The sequence below is a fragment of the Hyaena hyaena genome, unplaced genomic scaffold (assembly GCF_003009895.1).
Source record: "Hyaena hyaena isolate Hyena2069 unplaced genomic scaffold, ASM300989v1 scaffold_1, whole genome shotgun sequence".
Classification (NCBI taxonomy): domain Eukaryota; kingdom Metazoa; phylum Chordata; class Mammalia; order Carnivora; family Hyaenidae; genus Hyaena; species Hyaena hyaena.
In genome coordinates this window covers 11,097,332-11,118,106 of record NW_024080633.1, presented here as the reverse complement: position 1 = coordinate 11,118,106, position 20,775 = coordinate 11,097,332, and the positions used below count along the sequence as shown (strand labels likewise).

The 20,775-nt window shown below is 53.6% G+C and overlaps 1 protein-coding gene across 2 annotated transcripts in view; it reads right to left on the bottom strand.

Annotated features, from left to right (window-relative positions):
* Positions 1-2,719: 2,719 nt before the first annotated feature.
* SPIRE2 (spire type actin nucleation factor 2) overlaps positions 2,720-20,775 on the bottom strand; it is a 35,788-nt gene continuing 17,732 nt past the window's right edge. For both annotated transcript variants that reach the window (XM_039226000.1, XM_039225990.1), the window contains exons 4-15: positions 18,304-18,384; positions 18,017-18,181; positions 17,269-17,355; positions 16,932-17,055; positions 16,682-16,851; positions 15,909-16,098; positions 14,581-14,702; positions 11,379-11,513; positions 11,184-11,251; positions 5,403-5,430; positions 4,021-4,136; positions 2,720-3,763 (exon numbers count right to left, since the gene is read on the bottom strand). In XM_039226000.1, coding sequence (XP_039081931.1) covers positions 3,541-3,763; positions 4,021-4,136; positions 5,403-5,430; positions 11,184-11,251; positions 11,379-11,513; positions 14,581-14,702; positions 15,909-16,098; positions 16,682-16,851; positions 16,932-17,055; positions 17,269-17,355; positions 18,017-18,181; positions 18,304-18,384 — 1,509 coding nt within the window. In that variant the 3' untranslated portion in view covers positions 2,720-3,540. The remainder of the gene's footprint in view (positions 3,764-4,020; positions 4,137-5,402; positions 5,431-11,183; positions 11,252-11,378; positions 11,514-14,580; positions 14,703-15,908; positions 16,099-16,681; positions 16,852-16,931; positions 17,056-17,268; positions 17,356-18,016; positions 18,182-18,303; positions 18,385-20,775) is intronic.

Here is a 20,775-nt window from a genome sequence, read left to right as displayed (position 1 = left end):
CAGGTGGCGCATTTTCCCCCTTGTTAAAAGTAAGCAATCCAAAGCGAGGAGCTTCCCAAAGCTGCGGACTTCTAGACCTCCCCTTTCTCGGGATAGACGGAACCGAATCTTAGGGGTGGTCCTGGGAGTTTGCTCTTTGTGGTGGTTAATGCGTCCCAGGTAATTCTGTTCACGTGTGGGAATCGGTGGTTTAAGGTGGAGGCTGGCCACCCTTACTTTGTTGCATAATCTCCTGGGGAGTTTTTTGCAATAAAGATCAGGGACACAGCCCTGGAAATTCCGATATGGCTTCAGGCACTGATTTAAAAAAAAAAAAAAAGGGTTTTAATGTTTATTTTTGAGAGCGCGCAGGGGAGGGGCCACGAGAGAGGAAGACGCAGAATCTGAAGCAGCTCCATGGAAGCTCCGAGCTGCCAGCACAGCCCTCACCCAGGACTGAGAGATCATGACCTGAGCTGAAGTCAGACAGGTTAACCAACAGCCACCCAGGCTACCCTGGCTTGCTATTTTTTAAAGGCTCTTCAGGGGATTAAAGTGTGCAGGCAAGATTGAGAACCCCTGAAATTCTAATGCAGGGGGAGCAAGACGGACCGTATGTGTTAGGAAACAGGGCAGCCTGGAGTATGCGGATGGCATTGCACTAAATTCTTACATCCTGGGAGGAGGGTATCCCCACCTTTTAGACGTAAGGAAACTGGGATTCGTGGAGCAGCTGGCCCAGGTAGAACCTGGATTTGCTGCAGGTTTGTGGGTCTAGAGTTCAAATGAGGAAGGCCACTGGCAAGGACCAAGGAAGGGAAGCGGGAACAGGATGGGTGATGCCCTCTCAGATCCCTCTCCCTTGACGGGTGAGCTTCACCCAACCCGCCTCGCTCCTAAGACTGCGTGTTACCTCTTTCAGACTAGGAATGGAGTCTCCGGGGACCGAGGGAGACAGCGTACACACAGGTGTGCGGCTGCTCCGCCAGCCTGTACTGTTCATCGGGATCTTGCGTTGCTTCACATTGGATGGCACTTAGCTGCTGTCTCGCTCCCCCACATGCCCACCTCCTCCATCCACTCCCCTGGAGATCCCTGGAATTTACCCTCCCTACCTCCCATCATTACCTCCCAAAATCCCACCATTTTTTTTTTTTTTTTTTTTTTTTTAGAGAGAGAGAGACAGCGTGAGCAGGGGAGGGTCAGAGAGAGAGGGAGTCACAGACTCTGAAACAGGCTCCACGCTCTGAGCTGGCAGTCAGCACAGAGCCCGATGCGGGGCTCGAACCCACGAACCGCGAGATCATGACCCAAGCGAAAGTCGGACGCTTAACCGACTAAGCCACCCAGGCGCCCCCCAAAATCCCACCATTTAAAGGTTATGTTCAACCTAGGTGGAACCCTCCAGACCACCACTCTTGTCCATCCTGATTGTCCAGGGCCAGGCTAGTTGTTAAATAGATTTTGTGTCACCCCTAAAGTGACGTAACCAATTTATACAGGTTTTTGCCTCACGTGTGGATGGAAATTTAGGGAGTCTCAGCCTGGAGGTGCTTTCTCCTTTGCTTTCCACAAGAGTGCAGCCATGTGACAATGAGATGGCAACATGAGGCCCAACTTGAATGGTGCGCTCCCTGAATTTAAGTTTCTCCCTGTGCTCCCAAAGGCGAGGTCCTCAGTAAGGAATTTGGTTGCAAACAGTTCTAGAGAAAGTGACCTGTGTTTGTCCCAATCTGAGGTGAGGACAGAGACCGGGCGTGGCTCGTGGGCTGCAGTGTTCGCAGGTGGCAAGCCCTGCACTCGCTCCAATCTGACTCACCTTCAAGCTTGCAGCTCAGTCCTGCCGTCCCAGTCCGGGTTTTTATTTCCAAATATTCCTGTATAGGTTAGAAATCTGGTGTCCCCTACTGGGAATGTGGGCCTGCACTGTCGCCTGGCCCGTTTCCTCCCTGTGGAATTAGAACAGTGAGGATGGTGGTCACCTCCCAGAAACACCTGCCCACGGACAGGGTGCTGCACAAATGCTAGCTTCCACATTGCTGGCTGTGTGAACCACGGGCAATTCTTTACCCTCTCTGTGCCTAATAATACTCCCTGCCCATGAAGTACCCAGAACCAGTGTGAGAGCTGGCTGTTTTTACTGGCTGTTGTAATTTGGTGTCATTGAATGTCCTGGACCCCAGCTGATGAAGTACCCTCCCCCGTAGGCCCACCTGTCACAAGTCCTGTGCCTCGGGGCCTCCTGTGGGCCCATCAATGTGGCAGATGTTAGAGCCTGGCCTTTGATAGGCCTGAATGGAGGTCCCAGGGGAGCTGTGTATCTTTGGCCAAATTCCTTCCCCCCTCCGGAGCCTTGGTTTCCTTACCTGGAAGGTAGGATGATGACAGAAGCCACCTCCCAGGTGCACGTGGCAGGCAGAAAGCCTAGGTGAAAACCCTAAAGAAATCAAATGCCCAGAGAACAAGAAGAACGATCTGTGGGTGAGGCCAAAGAGTCCCTCCGGCTGGTGGGTTACGGGCATCAGGATGAGCTGTATGCAGGCCTGCTGGCCACAGGACCAAGATGGCCAGATCGTGAAGCTGGGCGTCATAGACTGGAGTGGGCCTGAGCACCCTCATCTCATGATGGGCATGCTGAGATGCTCGCGTGTGCCCAAGTGGCCCCTCAGAGCCCAGCTTCTGCCCTAGGAGAATGTGCCCACCACTGTGGCTCGACAGTCCTCACTCCACACCCCAGACAGAAGACTCCGAGATCACCTTTATTAGGCCAGGAGTGACCACGTGTACAAATTTACAGAGTTCCTCCCTGTGCCAGGACCCCGGCGTCACCAGGGCCCTGGACCCAGCACCATCTCTGGACCTCTGAGTCAGTGAGGATGGCAACACCAGGCAGGTGGTGTACTGGCTGGAGCGTGGATGCTGGGCAGGGAACGAGTGAGCTAGGCCTTGGGCCTTCCAACTGGAAGGGTGTGACGCCCGCCAGGAGAAGATCACCGTCTTCCCCAGTGGCCTCTGCTGCCCAGGTGTCTGCCCAGAGGGCAGAGGCCAGCAGGATGCTCCCGTGTGCCTGGGAACCAAGTGACCTGTCCCAACCTGGACAGCTACCCAGGAAGGGGACACTGCTGTGTTCTCATCCTTGGGATGGAGAAAAGAACAAAAACGGGGTGGGGGTCTTCCCAGAGCCCCATCATCTGGAATCCACTGTCGTATCTCCAGCCTGCCCTGCTTCCCAAGTGAGAAACCGCACTCCCATCCCGTGCCCTATCCCACCCGACTCCCAAAAGGAAACAGCCTCCCCCAGGGAGGGTCCTGGAGTGAGCCTGACCCCAAATAAACTCTAGGGCCAGGACAGATGTATATAAATATATAGGCTGTGTGTATATATCATATAAATGTATCTATATATGTATATATGTACATGCACACTTAGGAGGCAGGCCGGCAGCTGCACCTCAGGATAGGGAGTTTCTAGGCCACGTCCAGGACTAGCCTGGCTCCTCCTCAGAGGTCTGGCCGCCTCGAAAAGCCGCTGGCTAGGTGTCCTGGGGAGGCGGAGGGCCATCACTTGAAGTTGAGCGTCCAGGTGTTAGGAATGTACAGGGACTGGGTCTGGCGGGTGCGGCGGGGCGTGGTGTTGAGAGCGTCCACGCTCTTGCGGCTGGAGCGCACCACATCTGCCACGAAGCTGGTACAGTCGCTGCAGACGTCCTTGAGGACACAGCCGTGGGTGTAGATGTGCGGGAACGCCTCCTCCACACTCGGCCACTGGGGCCCCTGCAGGGACCTGGAGCAGAGGATGGAGCCATCAGGGGAGTCTCCGGTTTCTTTGTCCATGTCCACAGCCTCCCCACACACATGCTCTCCCCCCCGCCCCACAAAGCTCTTCCTCAAGAGGATCTGACCACCTGGTTCAGTTTCCACCTTGGATTTCTGTGTCCTGGGAGTGTCCCCGCTAACCACCCCAGCCACCCCAGCCACCCCGGCTCCTGTACTACTGTCAACGCCTGGCCACTGACGTCAGCAAAGGGCAAAGGAACGCACTGGAAGGCATCTCTTCTCTGGGTCGGTGTAGTTTTGGTAGTTGACACCCTCCGAGGACTCTCAAAGCCCAGCGTGTAGACAGGAATGTGTGCAAACTTCTTAGAAGGCATCTTCATCTACAACACACAGAGGGAGACTGGGCAAGGCAACCCAAGAGAGACAGTCGGGGCAGGCGGGTGCGCACACAGCTGCCTGCTCTGGGCCTGGGTGGCGGCAGGGGAGTGTCTGGAGGTCACCACCTGCCCTGTGTGCGCTCTCTGGACGCACACTCCATGCCTGCCATCTGAAGGCATGTGTCTCCTGCTCGGTACCCACGCCCGAGCACACTCCGCTCATCCAGACGGCCATACCGTACGGGACCCCCGGCGCGCCCTGTGCACAGTAAATACGTGGTATGACGAGCTGAGGGTTCTCAGCGGTGAAAGGGCAGAACACAGAGCGTTTGGGGACAGTGGTGGCTTTTCCAGCAGGCCGTTGTTTCTAGGCTGAGGCGTAACGGGGTGACAGAGTTCTAAGTGTCATTACCCTTCTATGTGTGCACACCTGCGTGTATGCAGACGCGCCTTGACGGCTATGAAGCCTTTCCAGAAACACTCAGGGAAGATGTAGTGGCAGAAGGTAGGAGTCCTGGGCCGCCTGGGTAGCTCAGTTAGGCGTCCGACTTCAGCTCAGGTCATGATTTCTCAGTTCTTGAGTTCAAGCCCCACATCGGGCTCTGTGCTGACAGCTCAGAGCCTGGAGCTGCTACAGATTCTGTGTCTCCCTCGCTCTCTGCCTCTCTCCCACTTGTACTCTGTCCGTCTCTCAAAAATAAATAAACATCAAAAAAATTTCTTGGGGTGGGGGGCGCCTGGGTGGCTCAGTCAGTTAAGCGTCCGACTTGGGCTCAGGTCATGATCTCACGGCTCGTGGGTTCGCGCCCCACGTCGGGCTCTGTGCTGAAAGCCAGCTCAGAGCCTGGAGTCTGCTTCAGATTCTGTGTCTCCCTCCCTCTCTGACCCTCCCCTGCTCACGCTGTCTCTCTCTCTCTCTCTCTCTCTCTCAGAAATAAATAAAACATTAAAAAAAATGTTTTTTTTTAAAGTGGGAGTCTTAGAGAAGTGAAGAGTTTTTCTTGGCAGTAGCCTGCTAATATGGAATGTTAAAAAAAAAAAAAAAAGACCACCTACAAGGGTCTTTAAAAAACTAGTCTTGGAAACTGTAGGGATGGGTTTTGTGTGGAGGGAGATAGAAGAAGTGGCTGGTGCATGTGTGACCCGCCGACAGGAGACAGCAGACCCTCTATCCCCTGGCTCTGCCCTCCTCGACTTATGACAGGCCAAGTCAGCCACAGGACACCTCAGGTACTGGGGGGCCTCGCTCAGACCCCGGATGATCCTCACCTTTATGCTACAGGAAGTGCAGACAGCCCTGGCGGGAAAGAAGAGGGAAGCAGGGTGAGCAGTGAGGAAGCCACAGAGAGACCATCCCGCCGGGCCCAACTGCCTTACCCTCTGCTAGACCCGTTACTTGGGCGTCTTACTCATTTTACCCCCCAAATCTTGCTTTTCTTTTTACTTAGCTCTACATCCAAAATACCGCTGCCCCTCACAGCTAGCGTCTCCTCTGAAATATTTTGGTCTGGAGCTTTTTCATGCCCTCTGCGCTCGCACGTGCCTAACGCTTCCTGCCCCCGAAGCACCATCTGAACCGGAGGGACCGTAGGGGAGCCGCTCAGTCTCCGCGGTGATTGGCATCTGTTCACGCCCCACGGCTGACTTAACACACAAATACCTTCTCGTACGAGTTGCGACACTAGAGAGAGCCGTACGGGACGGTAAGCCCGTCCTCAGCGGCACACCCTGCTGCAGGGTTGGCCCTTCTCTAGATCTAAGTGTGAGGGACAAAGATACACATTTAAAAATAAAACCAAAATTAATGCATTGGGATATTACGCATACTGTTCTGTAAAGATCCATCAGGGGCTCTTCTCCACGTTAGGACAAGTGGTCCAAATTCATTTTTAAAGCAAGGGACCGACCACGTTCTCTCGCATGGATGTTTGAAAATGGTTTTGTCATCGAGAAAAATCGAGGTTAACTGTATTTTATTTCACTGCAGTCAGGGAACTAACTTTCCGTGACTTGAATCCTTCCACATTTGCAGACTTGTCTTATGACCCAGAAAATGGTCTACTTTGGTAAACGTCCCATGTGCACGGGAGAGGAATGCTGCGGTCGGTGGGGCGCTCTACAGACCTCAGGTTAAGAGGCTGACAGTGTCGTTCAAATCTTCTATATCCTTAGGTTTTTTTCTGTTTACAAGTTCTACCAATTATTGAGAGAAGACTATTGAAATCTCTAATTATAAGTGGATTTATGTGTTTTGCCTTGCAACTTCATCAGATTTTTACTTCACATATTTTGAATCTCTGTGTTAGATCTAGGAAATGTTCAGAAGTGTTTTTTCCTCCCTCTGTCGTTACGAAAGGGATTCTTGTATCTCCAGTAATGTTCCTTGCGGTCAGTCTACTTTAATATTAATATATCCTCTTTCTTTTGACTAGTGTTGGCATGGCATGTCTTTCTCCATTTTTCTCCTAACCAACTTTTGTCTTTTTACTTGAAGTACATGTTATAGGGGTGCCTGGGTGGCTCGGTCAGTTAAGCAACCAACTTTGGCTCAGGTCACGAGCTCACAGTCTGTGGCTTCAAGGCCCGCATCGCTCTGTGCTGACAGCTCAGGGCCTGGAGCTGCTTCAGATTCTGTGTCTCCCTCTCTCTCTGCCACTCCCCCGCTCACACTCTGTCTCTCAAAAATAAACAAACATTTAAAAATTTTTAAATAAATAAAACGAAAGTACATGTCTTGGGTGCCTGGGTGGCTCAGTCATTAAGCATCTGACTTTGGCTCAGGTCATGATCTCACAGTTTGTGAGTTCGAGTCCCACATCAGGAGAGCTTGAGCCCCACTTCGGGTAAAACATAAGCTTTGCAGGGCGCCTGGGTGGCTCAGTTGGTTAAGCATCCGACTTTGGCTCAGGTCATGGTCTCATGGTTCGTGGGTTCGAGCCCCGTGTCGGGTTCTGTGCTGACTGCCAGCTCAGGGCCTGGAGCCTGTTTCAGAGTCTGTGACTCCCTCTCTCTCTGACCCTCCCCTGCTCACACTGTCTCTCTCTCTTAGAAATACATAAAACATTAAAAAATTAAAAAAAAAACAACAAAACAACAACATAAGCTTTGCTTTGGGGGAGCCCTGCTTCTCTCTCCCTCCCTCCCTCGCCACCCTGCCCTCTGCCCCTCCTCAGACTGTCTCTGCCCCTCACTCACCTGCAAGTAAGTACATACATACATACACCAAGTGCACGCCTTCCAGGCAGCACACGGCCTGCTTCCTTCACTCGATCTGGAAGACGGCCTGGGAGCCCAGTTGTTTAGACCTCTCACAGCTACGGGAGCTATGACACCTTGGGATTCAGGGCTGTTTTGCTGTTTGGTTTCTTTTCGCCCTGTTTGTTCCTTGTCCCCTTTTCCTTTTCTGCCTCCTGTGTTAATCGGCTATTTTTATGATTCCACCCTATTCCTATGTTTTATTGTTTTAGTGGTTGCTTTCAGACTTTTACTACACTCCTTAACTATACCTTCAAATAACACCTTGCCACTTCACGTAGAGTACAAGAAGTCTCCTCTAGCGTACTTCTCATCGGCCTTAATGCTATGGTTCGGATACTTCTTATAGATACGTTACAAACGCTTCAGTACATTGCTGTTAGCTTTTTTTTTAATATTTTTTATTTATTTCTAGGAGAGAGAGAGACAGCGTGACCAGGGGAGGGTCAGAGAGAGAGAGGGAGTCACAGACTGAAACAGGCTCCAGGCTCCGAGCTGGCATTCAGCACAGAGCCCGACGCGGGGCTCGAACCCACGAACCGCGAGATCATGACCTGAGCCGGTCGGACGCTCAACCGACTGAGCCACCCAGGCGCCCCATTGCTGTTAACTTTTTGGCATGCCTGCTAATCGCTGATTGGATACCAGGCACTGAATTTCATTCATCCTGTTGGGTGCTGGATGTTATTTACTTTGTAAAGAGTTATAACAAAATAATCTCATATGTTGTCTTAGTACTTGCTGTTTCTGGTGCTCTCCATCTTTCCGTTTGTGTCATTTTCCTTCTATGTGAAGGACCTCATTGAACATTTCAGTGTGGGTCTACTAGTAAGGAATTCTTTTTTTTTTTTTGTATTTCTGCGTATGTTTTTATTTGTGTCTTTGTTTGTTCATTTGTTTTATTATTTTTTTAAGTTTATTTATTTTTGAGAGTGCGAGCAAGGGAGGGGCCAAGAGAGGGAGACACAGACTCTGAAGCAGCTCCAGGCTCTGAGCCGTCAGCACAGAGCCTGACACGGGGCTCGAACCCAGGAACTATGAGATCATCACCTGAGCTGAAATCAGATGCCCAGTCGACTGAGCCACCCAGGCACCCCTGTTTTATTTTGAGAGTGAGAGCGTGTGTGCTGGGGAGAGAAGCAGAGCGAGAGAGAATCTCAGTCAGGCTCCACGCTGAGCATGGAGGCCTGTGCTGGGCTCACAACCTGAGCTGAAATCAAGAGTCAGACACTCAACCGCCTGAACGACTCAGGAACCCTGTGTCTTTGTTTTTGAAGCATATTTTTTCTTGGTATAGGGCTCTAGATCGACAGTTTTTCAGTCCATCAGAAATGCTGTTTTACTGTCCTCTTGCTCACATTATTTCAGTGAGAAGTCTTTCTTTGCTAGCTGATTTAAGAATTTCTCTTTGGGGCGCCGGGGTGGCTTAGTCGGCTAAGCGTCCGACTTTCGCTTAGGTCATGATCTCACGGCTCGTGGGTTCGAGCCCCGCGTCGGGCTCTGTGCCGACTGCCAGCTCAGAGCCTGGAGCCTGTTTCGGTCTGTGACTCCCTCTCTCTCTGACCCTCCCCTGGTCACGCTGTCTCTCTCCTAGAAGTAAATAAAAATATTAAAAAAAAAAAAAAGAATTTCTCTTTATTACTGGTTTTGATTAATTTGATTACTATGTGCCTTGGTGTGATTTAATTCATGTTTCTTGTGCTTGGGATTAAGTTTCTAGTAGGTTTATATTATCAAATTTGAAAAAAATTTTAACCTATTATATCTTCAAATATTTTTTCTGTCCTCCCCCTTCTCCTTTGGGGACTTTAATTACATCTATATTAGGCTCAACACTAACCCACAGTTCACTGAGACCATTTTTATTTTTTAAATTACTTTTTCTCTGGAGCATCTAGCTTGGTCAGGCGTTAAAGGATGGGACTCTTGATCTTGAGGTTGTGAGTTTGAGCCCTATGTTGGGTGTAGAGATTACTTAAATAAGTAAAACTTTTTTAAAATTCTAAAAAAAATAATGTTTTTCTCTCAGTGTTTTCATTTCAGCTGGTTTCTATTGCTTGGTCTTTGAGTTCACTAATTTTTTCTTCTGCACATTCTCCTGAATGTTCAATCTGCTATTAATCTCCTCCAGTGTAATTCCATACATGCATCCAAACAGTCTAGTTTTCAGGTCTAGAACTTTGTGTCTTGTTATCTTTCATGCCTCTAACTTCTTGAACATATGAAACAGTTCAAAACTTTTAATGTCCTTCTTATCTGCTAATTCGAATGTCTGTGTCAATTCTGGGTGTCTTTTTTTTTTTTTTTTTTTAAATGTTTTATTTATTTCTAGGAGAGAGAGAGAGACAGCGTGAGCAGGGGAGGGTCAGAGAGAGAGGGAGTCACAGACTGAAACAGGCTCCAGGCTCTGAGCTGGCAGTCAGCACAGAGCCCGACGCGGGGCTCGAACCCACGAACCGCGAGATCATGACCCGAGCGAAAGTCGGACGCTTAACCGACTACGCCACCCGGGCGCCCCTTTTTTTTTTTTTTTTTTTTTTTTTAATAGTGAGAGAGAGTGAGCACATACATGCGCAAGAGCAGGGAAGGGAGGGGCAGAGGGGGAGATGGAGAATCCCATGTCGGCTCCACGCTCAGCATGGAGCCCAGTGCAGGGCTTGATCCCATAAACCATGAGATCATGACCTGAGCCGAAATCAAGAGTCACCGACTGAGCCACCCAGGTGCCCCAGTTCTGGGTGATTTTGATTGATTTTTCTATCGTGGGTCGTGTTTTCTTGTTTCTTGACATGCCTGGTAATCTTTGATTGGATGCTAGACATTTTATCTTGCTGAGTGCTGGATAAGATACTCGGGAATAGCTGGGTCCTTTCCAAACTATTTCCAGGTCTTGCTTTTTGGAATTTTTAGATCTGGAAAAATGGTCAGTCTGGGGGTATTTATTCCCTACTAGTGGGACAGGACCTTCAGTGGCCCATGAATTACAACACTTCCACCATGGCTGGTGGGAATACACACTATTCCTAGGACTATTCCTTCAAAGCTTTAGCACTTTAGGGTCAATACACTTTTCTGTAAAGGGTCAGATAGTAAACATTTTTTATATGGCTCAGTGAATAACAAACAAATGGGTGTGGCTTTGCTCCAATAAAACTTTATTTCTAAAGCAGGTAGCAGGCCAGATTTGGCCTGTGGGCTGGAGTCTGCCAGTCCCTGCTTCAGGGTGATTCTTTCCCAGCCTTCAGTAGCTTCCTTGCCTGCATGTGCTGATCAGTCCGCCACTGACTACTGCGGGGAGAGCGCCTACAGGCCTGAGGCTCGCCCTGGGGACAGCTCTCTCCCTGCTGGGAATCTGCACAGACACCTCCAGCTGCCTTGGTCTCTCTGGGTTCTCAGCTTCACCTCCTCCACTCAAGGAGCTGAGCGGCCTCTGGGCCATGACCTAGAACCTCCAGGCAGTTGAGGCCATCACAGCCTCCTGCTGTTGCCTGATATTCAGTATCTTGAAAACCATTGTTTCCTGTTCTCTGGGGTTTTTGTTTGTTTCTGCTTTTTATGGGTATTTTGTTTGTTTCCGGTGGCAGATGCCTGTTCTGTGACCCTACCTGGGCTGAAAGTGGAAGCCCCTTAGCTATTAAAGTTAAATTAAAAATTAAGGTTCAGCGGCTATACTAGCCGTGGCGCATGAAAAGGCATCGCCACAGTAACAGAAAATTCTGCCGGACGGTGCTGGCTTGGGAACCCTCGCCGCCTCCTCCCGTGTCATTCACAGCCAGGGTGCTTACGCGGGCTCACCTCTTGCAAAAGAGACAGGTGGGCGGCCAGGAGAACAGCGGGAACTTGGTTCGGCAACAGCAGCAAATCTGTAAGAGAGGCCCGAATTCGTCAGTCCTGCCTGGTGAGCGAGCAATCCAAGGTCCGGCTGCCTGGCCCGCCCTCAGCCCAGGGCTCCCGCCTCCTGAGGGAGCAGCCGGGTCCAGGCCCCCTCACCTTCCCCTTCCTTAGACTGCTGACGAGCTCCTTGTTCTGTAGGAACTTCTCCATCTCAGCCTTCACCAGCACCCGGCGCACGTCCATCACCTCCTCCACGGTCAGAGCAAGGCTCTCCACGGGGTGGCTGAACTCCTAGGGATCAAAAAGTCAAGGGGTCAGTGCTCCTCAGGCCTTCAGGGATGAGGCCTTTCAGGAGTCTGTCCATAAGGTTCTCTCTTCTCTGAGGACTCTGGAATCTTCCGGGTCTCAGTCTACCCAAACCTAGCAACTTCCTAAAACCCCATTCTTCAGCTTCTCTGCTCCTGGGACCCACGCATGCTATTCATGACTTCTCTGATGGGGTCCTGCGCCTGCGGGGGAGGCTTCCTGTGACCTGGCCCACACCCAGCCCACTGATGGCCACATCCCCTTTAGTCAGCCATCCCCACTTCTGTTCACAGTACTCTCCAGACTGGAAACATCTGCCTCCCGCCTGCAAACACACCCTGCAGCCAGTCACAACCACCCGGGGTCCCCAGGCCCACCTCCTGTCCTCTCGAACCCCTTCACCACGAGCTCTCTCTCCTCTGGCACCTGAAGGCCCCAGGTGCCTCCTGCATGCCGCTCACCAACCGCCGGCGCTCCGAGTCTCCCATCTGTAGGTGGTGTGTCCTACCTGCTACAGCCACCTACCCCTCGGGCCACTACGGTGACTGTGCCTTATTCTGCCACCCTCCGGAGAGACTCCTCAGTTCCTCTCCTGTAAAGTGGGGCTGTAGTCCAGCTTCATCGAGATAACACATAAAGCCCTTAGCTCAAGGCCTGGCACCCCAAATTATTAGCTACTGGGATGAGGCACCGTGAGGGCCAGCAGCCCACGAGGGTGCCACAAACAAGGAAGTTGGGATGCGTGTTTTGATTGTTTCACGTTGCCAGTGGGTTAGCCCATTTAGGGTTGGTGAACACATGCTCCAGTCCGGCACCGGGGGAGAGTCGAACCCCACGTTCTCACTCCGGCCTGAAGCATCAGGGCCTCTGGTTTCTGATTTCTGTTTCCAATAACCTAATGGTGCTGTTTATGTTGCAATAACTCGCTCTAAGCCTGACAGGTGCCAGGTGGCTGAGAAATCTCGTGCTGGGAGCAGAGACCAGCAAGTTGCTCAGCAGATTGGCTGTGAGTGCACGTTCAGGGCAGAGACGGATGCTGAGGTTATGTGATGTCTCTCGGAAAGTGCTCTTGAGATGTGTGCTAAGAATACACCTATGGGAGCACCTGAGTGGCTCAGTCAATTAAGCGTCTGACTTTGGCTTAGGCCAGGATCTCACGGTTCGTGAGTCTGAGCCCTGCATCAGGCTCTGCTGTCAACAGGGAGCCCACTTTGGATCCTCTTCTCCCTCTGTCTATCCCCCTCTCTCTCTGTTCCTCCCTCGTGCACTCTCTCTCAAAAAAAAAATTTTTTTTTAAGTAAGAGTACACTTATGGGGGTACCTTGGTGGCTCAGTTAGTTAAATGTCCAACTCTTGATTTTGGCTCGGGTCATGATCTCACGGTTCCTGGGTTCAAGCCCCATGTTGGGCTCCATGCTGGCAGCGTGGAGCCAGCTTGGGATTCCCTCTCCATCTCTCTTTCTCCCCTTCACCCACTTGTGATCTCTCTCTCAAAATAAAGAAATAAACTTTAAAAGAAAAAAAAAAAAGAATATACTTACGGGACTTGGCGTTTAAAATATCCCACTCCACCCTGAAAACGTAATTAAAGGAATATATACATGTCACCCAGTTCCTTGACTTCCCTTCGAGAAGTGGGCCTTCCTCCTTCCCTGGCGCCCCTACGTCAAGCAGAGGCTCAAGTGCACTCAAGATTCAGCTCCACCCATAAGGCACTACCATGTCTGAGGAAGGCATCACTGCTCTCCGAGAGGGGCTAACGACCCCCCTCCTCCACGATGGCCTAGCAAGTGGAATTTGAGGAGTCACCAAAGTGCATCTCTGAGTGCCTGTCGATGTGGTGGAGGCGCTTTGTGCTGGACACTAAGGCGAGCTAATTACGGCAAGAAGCGAGGGGCCTGGGTCGGCCTCTGTAAAACTGACAGGAAAGCCCCGTACAGTGGCTGCAGTGTGTGGCGGTTAAGGACAATGGCAACGAGTCTCAGGCCAAGGGGGTCGTCGGGGAATACTTCAAATGCAAGAAATGAGCAAGTAAAAACCCTGGTTCTTATTCCTCACACAAAAAAGTAAACAAAAGTAGGCCTTAACTCCCCTCCCCTGAGGATGCACTTAGTGACTCACTTGTAATGAACAGAGTAAGCCGGAAATAACAACGAGTCAGTTCTGAGACTTGGGCTTCTGCCTTGCTGTTTCTCAGACCGCCAGCTCTGGGGGAAGCCAACCGCCACGTTGTGAGGACACCCAAGGGCTCTATGGAGAGGTCCACGTGCCGGGGAACGTCGGCCTGCCGGCACCAGCCACGTGCGGAGCCACATTCCAAGTGCATCCTGCAGGGAGGCTCTGAGCCAGGCCGTCCAGCTGAGCTACTTCTTGATTTCTAACCCTCAGAAGTTGTGCGAGGTAAGTGTTTGTTGTTAGGCAGCAATAGATGATACAGAACGCAGTTGGGGAGTATCAGTAGTAACACTACCTTACAGGTGATGGCGCTTTTCAAAGCAATTTTAACATCTGTTCTCATTTAACCCTCTTGACAAAACGTCAAGGAAATGATGGCGACAACATGGGCCTCTGGACACCCTGTGTTCACCAGGCACTTCACCCCTGTCGTCCCTTGGATAAAATCATACACCAAGGCTCAGGCCAAGGCTGGGGGCGGGGAGCTGCAGCAGCTCCTCACAATCACAAGTCAGACAGAACTCACAGCTGAGGAAGCCCCGAGGGAGAGGCTGAGGCTGTAGTGCAGTCAGGACCCTAAGAAGTGCTCCGTCACAGGTCACGCCTCCAGGCACGAAACTCCGTTTCTCCTCTGTCCTAACCCCACACTCAGGAAGAACTTCACCCGTCCCCGGTCCCCTCAGCAAGGTCCTTTTTATGGCCTCGGGGCTGCAGTGCCCAGAAGTCCCAGAAGGGGGCAGCAAAGGCCCACCTCAGATCTGGTGGCTCCGGAGCCCACCTGGCCACACCCACTGAGGGCGCTGCCCCACCCCTGCGGCCGGGTGCAGGGGAGAGGCGCCCCACCCAGCACCCCGACAACAATGTCTCCCTCACTCACCAGCCACAGGTGATTGGCGTCTGGGGCTGCAGAAGCCTCTGGCCGGTCCTCTGCGGAGCCCAGGTCACTGTGTGGCAGAGAGCTGGGGTCAGGCTGGGCCCGGGTGCTCAAAGGGACGGGACCTAGGGGTAGGAGCAGGGAGGCAGGTCAGGACAGCCAGGCGTGGGCGGCCGTGCCCGGGGGGTTGGGGAGGGCTGGTCAGGCAGAAGGGGACCGCGGGGGCAGTAGTCAGGCAGAAGGTCACGTAGAGAGCGTGTCAGCCACACGAGGGGCACGTCAGTGTGGCAGGCCCAAGGGACACCTGTGGGGCCCATATCCTATCCCGGTTAATGACTCAACATCGGGAGCCACGTGGCAGCCAAAAGTGAAAGCAGATGGCACCGGTCATGCGGGAAGACCTCGCCAGTGCGCCCACCGCGCCTCCTGCAGAGGGACGGAGGAGGTAGACAGAGGCAGCTCTGAGTCTTCAGCATAGTTGTGGGGGGACAGTGGGGTACAGAATTGGCCTGGCCTGGCCCCCTTCACTCCAGAAAGTGAATCAGCTACCAAACTGGACCACCTTGAGACTGCCAAGAGAACAACGGGGCGGCTCCAGGCAGCCCTGAGAGCACAGACGGCGGCCTGGGCCCGGGTGCTGGGAAGCAGTGGCGCACGGCCCCGACAGCCGTGGGACGAACCAACCCTGTGTGGCCAGCAGAATTTTTCTGTCCTTTGTGCTGAACAACAGGGAAAGAAAGTGACAGGTCAGGTCTAGAGTGGCGTGTGTGGTATGGCCCGTCTGGTTCATTGAGGACAAGTTTTCCCCGATCGGAAAAAAAGAGACTAGAAGGATCTGCCAGTCATCTATCTCTCCATCTAGCTATTTGTCTATCCATCCATCCACCCACCCATCATCTACGTATCCATCACCCACCCACCATCCACTCATTATCCATCCAACCATCATCCATCCGTCCATCCATCCATCCAAGTATCTACCTATCCATCCATCCTCCATTCGTCCAGTTTTCTTTTCATACACCAATATATTATTAGTAACGATCCCGAAGTATTAGAATTAGGGGAATGTGTTACAGTTTTTTAAAAAGTGTTCTTATTATCAACGTGGATCGCTAACTTAATAAGAAAGTTTTCAAGTCAAGAAAGTGGGGGATGCCTGCCTGACGCAACGAGGTAATTCTGGGCTTGAACTTTAAATGCCCTTCTTGCAGGTACGAGCTCCCTATACCTTCCGGATGCTGCCTGCCCACAGAGACAATGGGACCAGGTCAGGACACGGTGCCCACAGGGCGGAGTCAAGGGGGAAGGGGGCGAGAGGCACCACTTGCCCTGCTCCTGGGTGCTTGGCCTCCAGGCGTGCATGCTGCCCGTGCGGGGCCGGGACGGTTCCGACCCTCCTTGGGGCTGAGGGCCTGGCTGCAGGCCAGAGGACACTTCGCTCCGGAGCTGGACCAGGTCATGCTCCGAGAAAGAGCGGTCCCGCTTCAGTGGCACCTCCCCACACGGAGACTCTTCCTCCTGTGGACACACCAGAGCCAGCCCTGACCACCAGCGCTCCTGCCTGTCCCTGGACTGAGGCTCAGGACCCGGGCTGCTGCTGGACCCACTGAGGCCATGGGGCCACCCTCTCCTCGCTGCCCAGCCTGACTCCCCTCTAGGACAGTGGAAGGCAAGTACCTCAAAACCCAAACCCTTCCCTGAGGAAGTGCTGAGGTGACAGGTGTGACGACAGGTGCGGCCACCAGGAGAGCTGCTGCCCTAGGTCTCCCTAAGCCGAGCGGCAGTGCGGGGACAGGGACAGCCACAGCGAGACTCACTGGCTTTTCACATCAGCCAGGGGGCTGCTCAGCTTCCCAGCTCCTGGACGATGACACGTGCCCATTCCAGCCCTTTTTGCACTGTGGGAATAGGTGGCCCGAGGCCCCCTTCCCGTCACAGCTACCAGACGGGGGAGTGCTCCCAAGTCCCCCCAAGTCTGCTCCGGGGACAGCCCGGCCCCACAGGACGCCAGCTCCGAAGCAGAGTGCTGCGCTCAGCCCTCCTCACCGGCCCCTCCTCCTCCTCCTCCCTGGTCTCTTTCCAGGAATCTGTGGGCTCTGACCTCAGACGTGTTCATCTCCTCCATTTCAGCCAAGGTGGGCGCCTTGAGCAGGACCCGGGGCCGTGGGCGTAGGGTGCTGTTCCCGGCATCCGTGACGGACAGGTCGATGCAGGAGGTGGACTTGGCGTCCCCAGAACACGCGTCGAGGATGCAGGGCAGAGAGCCAAACCCTGGGGGAGGCAGGGAGGTGGGGCAGGGCAGGACAGTGAGGGGGCAGGGGGGGGGCGGGAGGGAGGGGTCCCATGCTCACCCCGGCCACACCAGCGCCGAGCCCCCACCGGGCGCAGCCTCCGCTCCTGCTTGATCTCCTCCAGGATCTTCTCATGCAGGCTCCTCTGCTCCGGGGGTAAGGGGCGAAGCCTTCTCTCCGAGACCTGGAGGGAGCGTGGCTCCATGATGGAAGGCCGTGACACGGACACACTGCAGGCCTGGCGGCTGGCATAGCACAAAGCCGGCCGGAAGGTGCCCTGCGAGCGGGTGGGGCAGGTCCGCCTCAGGGCTACCCTTCCAGCAGCCTCCCTCAGTGGAGACCCTGCTCTGCCCTGGGGGAGGGGAGGCCAAGAATGGAGGCCACGCACAGCTGGTACCTGTTTCAGTGGAGGCCGGGAGCGGATGAAGTCCAAGATGAGCTCGTGGGCATCCTTCTTCACCCTGGGAGGGATGTCTCCATCGACCTGCCGGCGAGGACGGGGAGGCAGCCAAGGCTAAGCGCTTGGCACCCACGGGGGCTGGGGCTGTGGGCGGGGACTGCGTGGCAGGTACAGGGCAGCCGTGTCACCACCGCTAGCTTTCCAGACGTTAGAGTCTTCATGTGGGAATGAAGGCCGGGGCACCCCAGACAGGGTCATCAGAAGACTGAAATGAACTTGCATGTTCAAAATTTGTTGACTGAGGTGCCTGGGTGGCTCCATCGGTTAAGCATCTGACATCAGCTCAGGTCATGATCTCACGGTTCGTGGGTTCAAGCCCTGCGTCAGGCTCTTGTGCTGACAGTCAGAGCCAGGAGCTGCTTCAGATTCTGTGTCTCCCTCTCTCTGCCCCTCCCCTGCTTACTCTCTCTCTCTCTCAAAAATGAATAATAAACATTAAAAATTTTTCTTTTAATGTGTCGAGCGAAGCCAGAACCAGGCAAAGGCCGTGTAAGCATACAATGGGACAATCCCACAGTCTCAGCTGCTCCCGCGGGCCCTCTGGAGCCCCCCGCGCATCCCTTCTCCCCCAGCCTTTGTCACTCCGTGTCCCTGGTGTCACACTGTGCCCAGTGAGCCACGGGAATAAGGGCCGTGTCTGCCTGTGCACACTGAAGCGCCCCGCTCAGCAGCCCCGGCGGCTCACCATGACCTTGCGCAGCTTGTAGTTCCTGGCGCGGATGTCCTGCATCAGCATCTCGAAGGGGGTGAGCTGGAACTCGGTGGGCAGGGGGTTGAACTCTTGCTCCTGCACCTTCCTGAGCTTCACTCCGTGGCGGAGCTCGCGCATGAGCTGGACCCACAGTCGGGCCTGGGCCCCAGGAAGACGAAGATGGCCCTTAGCGCAGCGGGGCTCCCCGGCCCTCCAGGCACAGACGCTGGGGTGCGGGGCGAAGCCCGGCGCTCCAGGGCGGGAGCGGAGCCATCTCTTACCCAGTCCGTGCGTCCCAGGGTGTCGAGCTCCGCCAGCGGCTCTTCTGCCTGCGTTTCATCCTCCCGAAGCTTCTGCAGCATCTGTTCGTCCGAGAGGTAAGAGAATGGGAGGCTCGGGGATGAGGGCCCTGCTGGCCTGTCCGTCTGGGGACATTTCCCCACCAGTGGGCTACTCTTCCACCAGCTAGAAAGGGGACACGTGGGCACTTCGGCTAAAGCTTTGGGCTCGGAAAGATCTAGAAAAACCAAGCCATTAGCCTTGGAACCACGTGGGACACCTGGTATCCCATCAGCCGTCTCTGGCAGCTTCTGCTGAGCAAGGGCAAGGGTGAGAGTATAATACTCACCTAGCACCCACATAGAACTTTCTGGTTTGCAAAAGAACCTGCACCCTTCTTTCACCTGACCTGCACAGCCCAGTGAGGCAATGTGCCCTCAGAGGCCGCAGAGGCAGGAGAAAGCACTGCCCCCACCTGTGAAGTGTTCCCAGCCTTGCTTCGGCTCTAGCTCACAGGGCATCTTAGCCTCTTTGCCCAGGCTACATACACACCCACCCTCTTCGAACATCCACCGTGGCTTCTCAACACACGATCCCGGCTGGAGTTTTACATTTATCTGCTTCTTTGACTGTTGTCCGTACTACTGACCCCATGAGGCCAGAACCTTGCTTATGTTTCTGTTTTTTCTCACCTTAGTATTCCTGTCCCTAGCACAGCATGATGGATGCTAAGTCTTAATGGCTGGAAGAATGAATAAATGGATGGATGCATGGGTAGGTGGACGGATAGATGAGTGGGTTAGTGTAGATGGACAGGCGGATGGGTGTGCGGATGGATGGGTGTAAGGGTAAGAGGGTGAGTTACTAAGCAAGTCCCGGAAAACAGACACGGGTGTGTATTTAATGAAGTGGGGAAAATGCCGGCATCGTGGTGAGGGCCAACCAAGGACATTAAAGGTTGTTGGTAACTGTTCCATGCTGAGAATCCGGGAAGCTGCTAGACTCAGTGCCTTCATTGCCCTGGATCTTGGCAGCAGCCGGAGCCTCTGTTCTCACCAGCAATCCTACCCTGGAGAAGCATCTAACCTTTAGCACACAGCTCCCACCCCATCCTCCCAACTAGGACAGAACTGGTTACCCTGGCTTTCACCCCAAGCTACTTGCTAAACTGCTTTGGGACGCTCTAAAAAATGCTGCCAAGTCTCAGAGCTACACAGGGGTGTGATTCTAAAAACAGACCTGTGTGTGACCTGGCAGTCCCTGTGGGGAAAGGGCACGAAGGGTGCGTGTCCCATCCCTCCTGTCCCTGAACAGGCCGTTTCTTCCTACAACCCCAGCCCAGGTGCGTCCCGCCGACAGACCCGCTTCCTACTCCTTGTCACCACCGAGTCCCTGAACATCACCTTGGTCAGCTGCTTGGGAGTCTAGAGATGTTTGCTCCCGCTAAAGAAAGCTTCTGTTTTCTGCAAAGGGACTGATTTTAGCAACAGAACAGATGACTTTAGAGCAAGGGCGCAGTAAGACCCGTCCCCAACCTCTGCCTTAGAAGAAAAAGACGCCAAGCAGTGGGGAGGGGAGCCGTGGACTGGGCGGAGGAACCACCCACCCTCACGGGGCTCCAGATAAGGGCCCAGCGGCTCAAGCGGCGTCGCTGACTTGTCCTGTGCTGGGTCCCAGGCCCATCGATCAGAACAATCCCGAGAGCCCACTCAGGCCCGGAGGTTCAGGGAAGTTGGTCAGGGTGAAACGAGGTACAAGCATCAGTTTCATAAAACGCCTCCTGCCATTTGCACGAGAGAGAGCCGAGCACAGTCCCCTAACGTCTACAAAGTCTGCATTTTCTCCTCCGTGTCTGCTGATGGGGGCAGGGTCCCCTGTGCCAAGACCCCTGCTTCAAGGAAATATGTCAGCTCCTTCCAAGGGGGAAGCTGGAAAGTTGGAGAATGACTTTCAGCTACTAATTCTGAGACCACGAAGAGACAGGACAGGCCTGGGGAGCCCCCAGCTCCGCCTGTCCTAGCTCTGACTTGGGGCAAGGGGACACCTTTCAGGGTCTCCATCTGCTTATCTGTAAAAGGCATTGTCACTGCATCTCCCACCTCCCCAGACTCCAAGCACCTGTGTGCACTGAGCTACAGGAAGTGGTGCCAGTTAGCACCTGTTTCCAGAAGAAACCGGCACGGGAGAGGACAGCCAGCCCAGCCAGGAGATACAAACATGAGGATCTGGGAGGCGACAGGAAACACGTCCTGGGGCCAGAGGCTGGGAGACGGTTCCTTCAGGTCTCTGAGCTTTAGCTCCTTCCTGTGCAAAACCGGTTTCGAAGTAGGTGTGAGGGTGAAGTTAAAACCTCCAAAGCATTTAGGGCAGTGTCGGCACTGAGTACAGTGGGGTTGGCTGGATTATTCAGAGCCCTAAGCTGAGGGTTTCCACTTCCTGTTGCAGAGACAGAGGGACCAGTGGGGGGGGGGGGG